Source organism: Sinocyclocheilus grahami, unplaced genomic scaffold (assembly GCF_001515645.1).
Source record: "Sinocyclocheilus grahami isolate Dianchi unplaced genomic scaffold, SAMN03320097.WGS_v1.1 scaffold919.1, whole genome shotgun sequence".
Classification (NCBI taxonomy): Eukaryota; Metazoa; Chordata; class Actinopteri; order Cypriniformes; family Cyprinidae; genus Sinocyclocheilus; species Sinocyclocheilus grahami.
The window spans coordinates 303,958-318,475 of NW_015506098.1; the positions used below are offsets into that span (position 1 = coordinate 303,958).

Genomic DNA, 14,518 nt, shown 5'->3' on the forward strand with positions numbered 1-14,518 from the left:
CATAAACCCCGCCTCCGGGAACACACAGCAAAGGGGGCGAGGCCATGCTGCGCTGCTTTAGAGAAGAGGAAGATAAAACTACAGGTGCACGTAAAAATCTATTCATATATGAATCGCGATTCTGTCTTCTAACAGATTCGCAAGTTTCAAAATCAATGTTCTAAAGCAGCAGGTTCTTAATACTGTTCCTGGCCTCGCCCTGCTCTGCACACGCTCTGCATCTCTCTCTCTCTCTCTCATTCAGATCATCAGCTCAGTGAATACACTTATTTTCACATACTATAGTTATGAGAAGTGTTATACATTGACATGCGTGCGGTTGCCGAACTGTATTAAAGCTTTAATCAGAATAAAACCCTATATTAAAAGCTAACAGAAGCAGTAGCATTGACAAATAACAGCGTATCTAAAAGTATGAGACAACAACAAACAAAAATCTTAGGCCTAATAGATCATGCTTGCACAGGTTCTGCGCGATCCTCTTCACTAATATCCTCAATCGGGCTCAAATTGATAAGCAATAGCATTAGACGTGCGCTAGAGGCGGTTTAGCCAATCACAACACACTGGGCCAGCTAATCAATCAGAGCCCATGGGGCTTCATAAAAGCAGGAAATGATCAGCGCGTTCAGAGGAGAAGGGACAGAGGTGTGGAATAAAGGTAAATTATGTGAAAAATAAGTTTTTTAACAAACGAAGCATTAACACATGTTAGACTGCACCCCATAAACACAATCAAGCCTATAAAAAAAACAGTCAACCACCTCTTTAATAATAAAACAGTTGTTGAAACTATAAAGCTAGTGTGCAGGTTTTCTGTGCTAGTTGGTGATTATTTGAGTACAGATGAATGACTCTGGAGAACCCTTGCGGTGTTGCATCTGCATGGTACCTCTTCGTCATGGTGACAGATCTGCTTGAGGGAACCACAGGCAATCTAGGAAAAGATTGATCATCCATATTCCATTGGGCTGATAATGGAGACATTTATTTATTTGATTTATACCAGTGTATCAATCATGCAAATGGAAAAGATTAGTTTGTATGTGACTGTTTGTTGTATGTGATTGTGTGCAGTGTGCAGGATTTTCTGTGATTAATTGGCCCATCCAGTGGGTACCTTCATCACAGATACAGCACTCTCCCCTCGCTTCTCTTTAATGCAAACACTCAGTGAATCGGTTCTAGGTGGACTGTTGAAACCTAAGAAATTGTTTGTGTGTTGTAAGATTAATTTGAGCTGCCAAGAAAAATAAAAACACAAAGATATTCTAGTCAGTAGTGCTTTAAGAACTGGGTTATTCAAGCAGTACTCTTAAGGGAGCCAAAGTAAGCAAATAAAGAATACTATGTGGAACACACATTAGCAAACCATGCACAAATGCACAGATAGATTAATAAAAAGCCTTTTAGATCAGTGTCATGTGCGTGAATGAAGTTCATAGGGTTATTTGCTGTGTTTGCCTGAAATAAATGTCCTCATTCATGAAAGTGATGCAGATTTTTCCCTTTGTCATGATCAGTAGCCCTTGAGAAAACATAAATGGGCAAAGACTGAGATTACTGAGTGTGATCTGTGATTACATGCACAAGATTATTCGGTTACACTTTATTTTAAGGTGTCCTTGTTACAGTGTAATTATACATTTAAATACTGAGTAATATTAACTAACTACTTGCACTTACTATATGGTTAGGTTTAAGATTAGGTTTAGGGTTACTTGCATGCAATTATGCATAATTAATTGTTATTATTAGTAAGTACATGTAACATGTGTAACAATGTTACCTTAAAATAAAGTGTTACCGAATATTCCGATATTAATGATCTCTCTCTCTCTCTCTTCCTCTCTCTGTCTATATATAAATGTGTGTGTGTGTGTGTGTGTGTGTATAACAATTTTAAGACAAATCTACACACATGCACACCCACACAGTCTGAGAGAGTCATTTAAGATAATACTTTCCTTTAGGGTTCTGCTGTACATGATGGACTATAACCAGAATCTGCCTGGAATGAACATATTTGATCTGACATAAAACTGTGTATAAAAATACTCATGCATACATTGTGTGGTGCTTCTGCTGACCTCTCACATTGATAAGAACTAGATACTGTATGAAAGCTGAGAGGTCTGTCTGTAGTCTTGCAGATTATATTCTGGTGAATCCATAAAGATGAATATGTTGACCTTTTGACCTTGCTGCTTCAAATCATTTTGCAGCATTTATAGCTGAAAATCAATATGTCCTCATAAAACTGGAGCACGATTGTGAGTCTGGCTTGTCCTATGTGGAACAATTAAAATCGAGAACACATAGCATTTCAAATGCTATGAAGTCTATCCTTAGTTTTCCCTGCTGGAATAAGTTATTGTTAAACCATCATTAAATAGATGCCAAATAACATCTCTCTGTAATGCTCTACAGGGTCACGTTTTATATGCTATTCTAATATTGGCTGTGTCCTAAAGGGCTGTTAAACTGTCTCCCACAGTCAGACACTGAGTTCTGGGATAAAATGCAGGCAGAGTGGGAGGAGCTGGCACGGAGGAACTGGTTGGAGGACGCTGACAGTGAAGGCCTGGTTCCACTCAACTTTTCACCCACTGAGAAGGTATTCTCAACCAGTCAGAATGCTCAGCATCAATGGTTCTCCACCACGGGCTGGGCCCGCCAATAGCCAATTCCAAGAGGATCTCAGGATGACTTAAAGTATTTCAAATAATGAATGATTCATGTTTTAAAAATAATCAAATTTTAAACATCCCCTGTGGTGGTAAATCAAGTTTTTTAATGTTTACATGTCTATATGCCATTTCTTAATATGCTTAAAGACCAACCATGTGCAAATTCTTCATTCAACACCATTGCCGAGTATTTTCTTCTTAAAACTAAGGTGTCCGAAAGATGGTGTCAAAAACGCAAAACCACCCCTGTTTCCTACATCACAAAGATTTAACCAATCCTGTCAATGTGTGAGGCAGGGCTTTTGATATCTGGTCAAAGGTTTTTATAATAAATAGAGCTTTTTAGATGGATGCTGAGGCTTTTTAGGTTGGGTAGAATCTGCAATCTCTGACCTAATTCGTTTGCTTGCTTCCATGGCTGCAATGTACTGTGTCTTCCGCCAACTGGCAGCCCAGGGTACCAAAATACGATTGAATAAATTGGTGGAATCTAACAGACCACAACAAAAACAGACATTCCGACATGGAACGCACATTTCAAAGTAGAATAACTGGTTGTAGAATTGTTTTTCAGAGAAACGAGTAAGTGAACTTAGCATGTTTCCTAAATATCTGCAAACATATGCTATATTTTTGATTTAGTGTAGTCAAATTACATACAACACCTTTAACCAACAGGAACCACTATATTCATTGTTAACTGATCAAAGGCGCTGTTCCACACCACCGCATGGATGTATTTTAATAATCACTGCCTTCTGTATTGCATTTTCTATGATGGCAGAACTGATACAGTGGTAGATTATCACTTCAAAGGTTATAGACTCCAGATGCTGGATAATGCTGTCTTTCATCTAAAATTCTCTCTTATGTTTCATCATTGTGTGCTTCCAAACAGATATAGAATGTTCAGATACAGCCAAAAACTACTGTTCTGCCTATGCTACAGCTCTTTTAGTGTTACAGCCTCCAGTTGCTAGGGCATTTCTATGCAGTTGTTATGGTGTTTCGGGTGGTTGATGGACAGCGATTCTGCTATTTAGTTGCTAGGTGTTCTGGGTGGTTGCTAGAAGTTTGTAAGATTATTCCTAAGTGGAGTTGTTTGTAAGATTATTCCTAAGAGCAGTTGTTGAAAAACTCTTAGGACCTTATTCTTAACATCTTTTTTTATATATATAAATAAGAGAATGGCAGGGTTTAGTTGTGTTTTTCTAATTGTGTGGTGGTTCTTGCCAAAAACACACTCAAGGCTGTCTTTTTGTGTTGTTTGAAGATTACTGTAATGATCATGATATTTGTGCACACTATTTTAATTTCAGCTGGCTTGATGGGAGTTGAACACCCAGTGTTACATTTTTTTTTTTAATGTGATGTTTAGTATTTTAAATAGTTATTTTTAAAGAGACTGTGGCAAGATGATGCGATCTGTTGTTGCATTCATTTGAGTCTTATATTATTTGAGTTTATTGTGTTTATTGTTGTCCTGGATGGTGTGAATGTTGGGCATATGGCTTTGGAGTGGATCATTTGAAGTGTGAGTTCCTGTGCCCTTTTCTTCTCCCCACGCCTCTGATTAGTCCGACTGTGCATTCCACTGCAATATTAAAGACCTCAGCATGATCTAATTATCAACACACCACCATCTACCTCTCCAGAGTTATGAGATGCTTACAATAAGTCCTGCTCTCAAGTATTCTACTGAAATAATTATAGTTTCTTTAAGCTTGATTTTTGGTCCTGTTGCTTGCAGGGTTACTACTTCCATACCAGTAACCCTTTCAAAGACTACACCAATGCCTTTGAACAGGGGCTGCAGAAATGCAGGGATGGGGATCTGAATAGTGCTGTACTACTACTGGAGGTGGCCATCTTACAAGACCCTCAAGACTCAGAGGTAAAAGACTCCAAAAGAAGTACAGCCCATTTATTGAGCATTTATGGGTGTGTGTGTGTGTTACCTTTCTTACACATGAACTGTTTTCCAAAATTTAACAAGTGGCCTACATAGCATTTTAGCATGTGAAGTCTTGAAGGCTCTTCAGTAAAGTACTACTTTACATCAAAGTCAAAATCAAAGGCAGCTTGGCATCTTTTGCTATTGAGGCAATCCCAGAATGCATTACACAGAGAAAAAGTGTGAAAAAACAAAACGATGCTTGACTATTCATCTTTTGCAATTAAGGCAATCCCTGCATTACGTGCATTACACAGAGCAAAAGGGGGGGAAAAAATCCAAGATGACGATGGTTGAATGTATAGATGTACAGTGCTGTGAAAAGGTTTTTGCCCCCTTCCTGTTTTTTTTATTTTTTTGCATATTTGTCACACTTAAAAGATTCAGATCATCAAACAAATTTTAATATTACACAAAGATAATGCAAGTAAATACAAAATGCAGTTTTTAAATGATGATTTCATTTATTAAGGGAAAAAAGCTGTCCAACCCTACATGGGCCTACGTGAAAAATTAATTGCCCCCTCCTGTTAAACCATGAAAGAACTGCAATTAACCAAATTATTTTAGAAAGTTAAATTTCACTAGCCACACCCAGGCCTGATTACTGACAGACCTGTTGAATCAAGAAATCAGTTAAATAGAACCTGTCTGACAAAGTGAAGCATGCTTAAAGAGCAACACATCATGCCGGCTCAAAAACCCTCCAATGTGGCTGAATTAAAACAATTCTGCAAAGAAGAGTGGGCCAAAATTCCTCCACAGCGATGTGAAAAACTCATTGCCAGTTATCGTAAACACTTGATTGCAGTTGTTGCTGCAAAGCGTGGCACAACCATTTATTAGATTTAGGGGGCAATTACTTTTTCACGTAGGGCCAGTCAGGTTTGGACAGCTTTTTTCCCTTAATAAAATAAATCATCATTTAAAAACTGCATTTTGTATTTAGTTGCATTATCTTTGTGTAATATTAAAATTTGTTTGATGATCTGAATCTTTTAAGTGTGACAGTGTGACAAAAAATTAAAAAAACAGGAAGAGGGCAAAAACCTTTTCACAGCACTGTATGTGTGAATGTGTGTATATATATATATATATATATATGATATTTTTAAAAAAAATTTTTTTTTGAACAGTTTTCACAGAAATATTAAGCAGCATGTTAGAATCATATAGAATGATCTTTAGGATCATTTGACTCTGAATACTGGAGGAATGGCTGCTGAAATTTCAGCTTATCCATCATATGAATAAATTACATTTTAAAATATATTAAAATAAAAAAAAGTAATTTTAAGTAAGCAAGAATTGTCCATGCGCTGTTGAATTATTAGAAAGTAATGCACACCCAAGGCGGTAATGTGGCCACAATGCAGAACACCACAACAAAAGAATCATGTAAAGCCCAGTAAACCATGAGATTATTATTTGTGACATTAGAACAAAATTAGTGCAGTCAAATCGCGATTAATCGCATAAAAAATAAAAGTTTTTGTTTGCATAATATATGTGTGTTTTCTGTGTACATACAGAAAACACATACAGTATATATTTTGAAAATATTTATATGTATTTACGTCTATATTTATATTCATATAGTTTATATTATAAATAAATACATTTAATACATAAGCATAAAATTTCTTTCTGAAATATATACATGCATGTGTGTGTATTTATGTATACATAATAAATATACACAGTACACACACATATATTATGGAAACAAAAACTTTTATTTTGGATGCGATTAATCGTTTGACAGCACTAAACAAAATATATGGATATAATAATATATGTATAAAACTAGAAGCTTCTCTGCATGTTTGTTTCTGTCCCTAGTGAGAAAAAAATACAAACATGTACAGTGGTGTGAAAAAGGGTTGGCCCCCTTCCTGATTTCTTATTTTTTTGCATGTTTGTCACACTTTAATGTTTCAGATCATCAAACAAATTTAAATATTAGTAAAAGATAACACAAGTGAACACAACATGCAGTTTTTAAATGAAGGTTTTTATTATTAAGGGAAAACAAAATCCAAAACTACATGGCCCTGTGTGAAAAAGTGTTTGCCCCCTAAACCTAATAACTGGTTGGGCCACCCTTAGCAGCAACAACTGCAATAACATGCAAAAAAAAAAGAAATCAGGAAGGGGACCAACACTTTTTCACACCACTGTATTTCAATGTACCGGTACTTGCATTTAAAAACTGGTATTATACAGAGATCACACAATCCTTATTTATAGTGACATTAAAACACATTTTAGGCATAATATTAAGAAATGTGCATTGTGCAATAAATCATGGTTCCATTTATCACAGCAAGTCTTCCAGGTCCTGAAGCAGCAAAACAGCCCCAGACCATCACACTACCACCACCATATTTTACTGTTGGTTTGATGTTCTTTTTCTGAAATGCAGTGTTACTTTTACGCCAGACGTAATGGGACACACACCTTCCAAAAAGTTCAACTTTTGTCTCGTCAGTCCACAGAGTATTTTCCCAAAAGTCTTGGGGATCATCAAGATGTTTTCTGGCAAAACTGAGACGAGCCTTTATGTTCTTTTTGCTCAGTAGCGGTTTTCGTCTTGGACCATTTTTGCCCAGTCTCTTTCTTATGGTGGAGTCATGAACACTGACCTTAACTGAGGCAAGTGAGGCCTGCAGTTCTTTGGATGTTGTTGTGGGGTCTTTTGTGACCTCTTGGATGAGTCGTCGCTGTGCTCTTGGGGTAGTTTTGGTCGGCCGGCCACTCCTGGGAAGGTTCTCCACTGTTCCATGTTTTTGCCATTTGTGAATAATGGCTCTCACTGTGGTTCGCTGGAGTCCCAAAGCTTTAGAAATGGCTTTATAACCTTTTCCAGACTGATAGATCTCAATTACTTTCTTTCTCATTTGTTTCTGAATTTCTTTGGATCTCGGCATGATGTCTAGCTTTTGAGGATCTTTTGGTCTACTTCACTTTGTCAGGCAGGTCCTATTTAAGAGATTTCTTGATTGCGAACAGGTGTGGCAGTAATCAGGCCTGGGTGTGGCTAGAGAAACTGAACTCAGGTGTGATAAACCACAGTTTTAACAGGGGGGCAAACACTTCTTCACACAGGGCCATGTAGGTTTGGATTTTGTTTTTCCTTAATAATAAAAACCTTCATTTAAAAACTGCATGTTGTGTTTACTTGTGTTATCTTTGAGTAGTATTTAAATTTGTTTGATGATCTGAAACATTAAAATGTGACAAACATGCAAAAAAAAAAGAAATCAGGAAGGGGACCAACACTTTTTCACACCACTGTATTTCAATGTACCGGTACTTGCATTTAAAAACTGGTATTATACAGAGATCACACAATCCTTATTTATAGTGACATTAAAACACATTTTAGGCATAATATTAAGAAATGTGCATTGTGCAATAAATAAATACTCCAAAATAAAGTTTAATTATAATTTATATTCATTAAGTCTTAAGTGATATGTCAGTAAATATGTTAATGGATTTGAAGTATACTTAGTATGAAAGAAATGTATTTTAAATAAATATAGCATAGGTTTATTTTTTACTAGGGGTGTGAATGTGAGTGTGTGTGTATGTCTACTGTATGTATGTATGTGTGTGCTTTTATATGGGAGATAACAGGAGAAAGACAGTATGTACTTGTAGATAATAAAACAATTTTGGGGGAAAACATGTAAATGGTTTGTCATTTTTATCCTATTGTTTAATATATTTATTTACTTGGTCAGTATCTTTGTGGGTCTTGGTTCAAGTACCTTTGAAATATCTGAAATCATTTGGCGAAGTGATATTAAACTGTAATATAGTCAAGACCTGCCTGAACCTCTTTTAGCCATGCGTTTCCCTGAACATTCATCAGCAAATCAGAATCAAGCGTTTATCTGCCCTGTAGTATAAATTGTTACACAATTTAATTGCCATTACTGTATTTTTATTAAATAATTGCAGCTAGTGAGCAAGAGAGTTCTTTCAAAAACATAACCGATTCCAAACATTTGAATAGTAATATATATAGAATATTGGGGTGACCAACTGTTGTAAAAGTTTAAGAATTTTATATTTAGAGCATTCCAGATCCGTCCCTTTTGAGGTTTCATCTGTGAATGCTGCTGCAATCAGTAGACATCAAGGCAGCCCTAGAATCATGTAACAGAATCATGTCCTGTTTTCAACTCCATTTACTCAGAATGTTTTATCACCTCACAAACAAAAAACAGATTAGTAACTGACTTAATATTTTCAGTGCCCAAAGCAAGCATATGTGATTGCCAGCGCAAATCCATTTTCTTCTTCACATCCCCTGCTATATTATTGCCCAGTCAGCACCATCAAATATTTTATAAAATTTCCCATGCTTTATGAGCCAAGGCGATGCCAGACAGATGGCGTAAACCTCTGGGATGGCTTATGAATATGATCCTGTTTAACTTGAATCAAAACCACATTAAATTCCACTGCCATCGCCCCCAGAGTGACATACCATTAAATGCACTGGCCAAGCACATAAAGAGAGGGAACAACAATATGTTTTAGAAAAACAGCAGCCCTACTAATTGAACACTATATATATCAGCCTATATACTGTATATGTTCAAGTCTTTTTTATTTCTGTTTTGCTCTAATCATTTTGTGACATTTGTTTCAACCAAGAGTGCATTTTTTCCCTCTACAAAGGCTTGGCAGGTTTTGGGTACCACACAAGCAGAGAATGAGAATGAGCAGGCAGCCATTGTTTGTCTTCAGAGGTGAGTAGACAATAATGGGGGTTTTGTGATTTATACAGAGCTAAAAGTCTTATATTTGCAAACATGTTACATGAAGAGAGCTTTTGTATAATTAGTGGTAACAAGTCGAATTGCAAAATCAGTTATTGTTTTCTGAACACTTTTTTGCTTTTTTTGGACAAACAGATACTGTAGTCCCACCCACCCCAAACTCAGCAACTCACTTTATTTTGCCATGTTCTGTCTGTCTGTCTTTGTTCAAATAGATGTTTGGAACTACACCCAAACAATCTGAAGGCCCTGATGGCCCTGGCAGTGAGCCTGACCAACACAGGACAGCAGCCGGAAGCCTGTGAGGCTCTGCACCGCTGGATCAGATACAACCCCAGATACAGACATCTACTCCAGGACCGCAGCCCTCTAGACGGTTCCCCATTGCCTCGCCGCAGAGGGTCCTCCATATCCCCCATCTCCACTCTCGGATGGTATGATTCACATTCACTCACGTGAATTATTGTCCACATACTGCATATATAAAACATATGTATGTGGTTTGCTTTTTGAGTTTTAATAAAGGTGGGAGTAGTGTGACATAGTGGATAAAACTACTAACTGAAAGATTGTAAGTTAAAATTAGGATAAGATGATATGACCAAAGTCTTATATAACAATTCATTTATTTTTTTTGCTAGAAATAAGGCTGTTAAGCACTATAACAAATACATACAACAGAACACAGATGTAAATGTAGTAAACAGTGCTTTACATTTTTCAGGTATGTCTAGCAGTAGTATACAAGCGAGATATACTACAGAAATTTAATAATCAATAAAACACTATATAGTTGTCATTGTATGAATTAATTTTTTATCCTTATTAAAGCTATGAAAATTATTCAGTCAAGAGCAATGTGTGATTTTCTCTTCTTTTGTTGTTTGATTAACAGTAATGGCACAGACAGCAGCAGGTACAGTATATTAGGCTGCTGTCACTTTAAGACTTAATGCATGGATACAATATATTGATAAACATTTCTACCATGTGTTTAGGTTCACTTAACAATATAACAACCAACTGTGTTTGTGTGAATACTTGCCATTTTGACATGATAATGTGTTAATTTGCCCGTTTAGGAAACCCACTTGTCAGACAGTGTGCAATTGCCAAATTGAGTTCTCTTTTAAGCAAGTCGCACTCTTCATTTTCTCATTCTTGTTTCTGTTGCTCTGACATGTTGATAACTTTAAGCAGTCATGCCTGCACAGATACCGTGATAGAAACTATATAGCAAAATCAATATTGATTGACCATTTATATTATCGCCACAATATATATACTCATATCACCCAGCCTAGTTTTCACTTTTGTTCAGTGTTTTGCTAATGGTGTTATGTGTGTGTGTGTGTGTGTGTGTGTGTGTGTATGCAGCTCTCAGCTGGTGGAGGTGTTGGAGCTCTATCAGGAAGCAGTGCAGCAGAACGCTGAAGGAGTGGACCCTGATCTCCAGACAGGCCTTGGTGTGCTCTTCAACCTCAGCTCAGAGTTTGACAAAGCTGTCGATGCCTTTAATGCTGCACTTTCTGTCCGACCTGAGGTGAGCCAGAAGGTCCTATTTATCACTATTTTAAAAGCTACAGATCTATTAGTTTCACGAGGCTGTCGGAAAGCACTGTGGGCATTGTAAGCTTGTTAAAAAATGATCAAAACTATCTGTTATGCACATTGATTTAGTAGTTCATGCATACAAACCATTGATTTGGGGGCAGGGTTGTTATAAATTTAAACAGAAATATTTTCAATATCAAAACAGTAATCCTAACCCTAACAGATAGTATCTTGTGTGGCCATCAGCTGCTTTACGTACTACAGTGCATCTCATCCTCATGGACTGCACCAGATTTGCCAGTTATTGCTGTGAGCTGTTACCACATTTTTATTTGAAGGCATTTGCAAGTTTTTGAAAACGTCTGGGGGACACATGCTTACACATGGTTTGATGCTGCAAGGACGATCAGCTGTCCTTCCAGTCTCCCCGTAGTACTGTTTTAGGCTTTCCAATAAAGGTCTGTAAAGCTTATTTTGATTTTACAAAATTATTTTTAAATACAGTATCCTGAGAAAGGGGCTTCAGCAGTATAAATGCACAGGATAATGATAAACTAAACTAGACACAGGTGAGGAACATAATTAGTAACCAAAGAAAAAAAAAATTAGAACATACTTAGAAACCATGACAACCAAAGAAACCGGAACTAAACACAGGAGGATTTTCCTCTTTGCTTCAGCTTTTAATTAGCAAATTACATTTTTGAAGCATTTTGGGTTTAATTTTTAATCTTGTTATATTATGGTATTTTTCTTGTTTTATGTGAAGTAATGCTTTTCTGTTGTGAAATACTTTGAGATGCATTGTATGAATACTTTGTATGAAAGGTTAAATAAAGTTTAAATATAATATAATATAATTATTTATGCCCAGTCTTTATAATGCAGAATAAAACAATACTGTAGAATTCTGAAAATGTTAGCTTTCTTATGTTTTAATTCCATTTTTTAAACATTTGTTTTTCTCTGAAACTTTCCATAGACTCAGATGAAAAACCCCTGTCCTTGAGTGTCCTTTACTCTGGCAATTCTGTGTTTTTGTAGGACTATCTGCTGTGGAATCGGCTCGGGGCCACACTGGCAAATGGGGACCGCAGTGAGGAGGCAGTGGAGGCCTACACCAGAGCTCTAGAGCTCCAGCCAGGCTTCATCCGTTCGAGATACAACCTCGGCATCAGCTGCATCAACCTAGGGGCACATCGGTAATGAACCGAACCACTGAGCATGGGTTGATGGGAAAGAACTGTTTGTCTCCTTAGTGTGGATATAAATAGGCTAAAGCAGAAGGCTGAAAAAAACTTTCAATTTCGATGTTAGCATGTTTGACCTCTCACTTTTCTCTTGCAGGGAAGCAGTGAACAACTTCCTGACAGCTCTGCACCAGCAAAGAAAGAGCAGGAGTCATCAGGTGATGTCCAGCAATATCTGGGCAGCTCTGCGGATTGCCCTCTCCCTCATGAACCAACCAGAACTTTTCCAGGCAGCCAGTGTGGGAGATCTGGACTTCCTAATGAGGGCCTTCAACATGGACATGTGATTAAACTTGGACCTGTGATATCTATCATTCACGTACAGTAGGCACAAAGTTAGGCTCAAATGACTGTGGGATGTCAATTGATATGCAAAGTATGCACAGCTAATTTTGTTTGTTGTGTATATTTGGGCAGCCTTTGCCTTCTTCAGAGGCCACTGAAGAGGGTGTTTATATTGCATAGAGCACAAACAGAATAGGTAAGTGATGGGTTTTGAAAGTAGATGAATAAATGACAAAGTGAGTGAGAGCAAAAGCACTTTTTTCTTGATGTTAGTTATATTTTACTGTAATATTTTTAAGGTTATCTAAAAACTTTGTATACTTGAGAAAAATCGTTGGGGAAATTAGGAGGAATTTCGTTTAGTTTGTGGATTAAAACTGAATATTAATCCTTTCAAAAACCTAGCTATTTATTAAGGCCAGTTCTGAAGAACCTTTGTTCAACTTTTGTGTTTTGTTTTCAGCTTTCAATGGTAATCTATGTGTCTCACCACAAGGAAGCACTGTTGTTTAGCTGATAAAAATGTAGCCATATATACAGTCAGTTAATCCTCTATTAAACACAGTGAGGCCAAATGCAGTGTGAGGGAATAATGCTAGCTGAATTTCACTTTAGGACACAACACCCTTTCAGGGTGTTCTGTGCCCAGGTGTGCGAGCAGGGCGTGTTCCCTGGGCCATCTGTCTTCCAGCAAGCCCCTTTTAATGCCGCGTGCTCCAGGGCATTCTGGATCAGGGCTCGGTGGGGAGCAACTTCACAAACTCTGCATGAAAGGTCACAGCAAAAGCAGTATAGTGTTGAAAGTGAGTGAGTTTATGTAAGACTGTTAGCCCAAATGTTTAAAAGGACTAAATACATTCACAAATCTATAAACAACATTTGGTCATATATTTCAGTTCTTTGGCCTGATAAGTTTGAAGTGCATTTCATGTGTCTCAAATCGCTTCAGCCTATAGAGATATGTCTGTTTATAGCAAAGAAGCCATGTGCTAGAACAGTTATGATTTCAGCTCCTTTATATACTAATAGGCTGGATATTTTCTTTGAAGACATAACTATGCAAACCAGCATTGCTGTTTTGTTTGTTTGTTTTGGCTAAAATTACCAAAAATCTTTTGTCTTTATAATTTTGCCACTATGCATTATTAGTAAAGTTGGTGTAACAGGAGTTAGCTGAGATAATTGAAGGGCACTGAATGAGAGACAGTGTTTAAAGACATAAATAGCATTAATAATTTTACAAATGTGGGGCAAAGACAGATAAAGTTGCTTCATTAGATTGCACCTTCAATTTAAATATTACAAACGATTTGGGAAATCTGATGATTGCATGTATGATACACAAAACAGATTTCCCTCTCTTTATGATCCCATATTTTAACTTTAAAGTGAATGTAACTACTATTAATATACATTTTTTGACAGACCAAACATCCAACACAAACATACTATATATGACAATATTTCAAATCATATGCCATGTATGAGCACAGTATGCGGGCATTGATGACACTTGTCCTGTAGTAAATCACACTAGTTTTGCTATGACCAGAGCTGTTTCGAAACTATGAATATAATTACTGACTAAAATTGTAGAATAGCTGAAGGAGGTGTATTTATTTATTTATTTATTTGTAAAATAGATTATTTAATGGAATGCACAGTCATAAAATGTATGCATGTCTCTTTCAATCTCTCCTACATTAAAATGTAATATAATCAAGATGCATTTATAACCAATTTATTAAAGCTGTATTTTAGAAGATCTGAAATATGATTATGTCTCTTTGTTTCATTTCAAAATTAAGGGCAGATGGTGATCCCTGACCTTTAAATGATTTAGAAATGATGCTACCGGAGCACCCCCAACAGGCACATACTGAACACTGCTTTCCTTCTGTCTGAAGTAATGCAGTGGTACAAATGTAACCTTTAACCCATTATATTATATTATACACAAATTAAGACATAACCTTGGATGGCCTTAAA

The 14,518-nt window shown here is 36.7% G+C and overlaps 1 protein-coding gene across 4 annotated transcripts in view; it reads left to right on the plus strand.

Annotated features, from left to right (window-relative positions):
• pex5lb (peroxisomal biogenesis factor 5-like b) overlaps positions 1-14,296 on the plus strand; it is a 45,194-nt gene extending 30,898 nt beyond the window's left edge. For all 4 annotated transcript variants that reach the window (XM_016249261.1, XM_016249262.1, XM_016249264.1 and 1 more), the window contains 7 exons: positions 2,498-2,617; positions 4,441-4,584; positions 9,340-9,410; positions 9,656-9,874; positions 10,818-10,983; positions 12,039-12,196; positions 12,342-14,296. In XM_016249261.1, coding sequence (XP_016104747.1) covers positions 2,498-2,617; positions 4,441-4,584; positions 9,340-9,410; positions 9,656-9,874; positions 10,818-10,983; positions 12,039-12,196; positions 12,342-12,531 — 1,068 coding nt within the window. In that variant the 3' untranslated portion in view covers positions 12,532-14,296. The remainder of the gene's footprint in view (positions 1-2,497; positions 2,618-4,440; positions 4,585-9,339; positions 9,411-9,655; positions 9,875-10,817; positions 10,984-12,038; positions 12,197-12,341) is intronic.
• Positions 14,297-14,518: the final 222 nt, after the last annotated feature.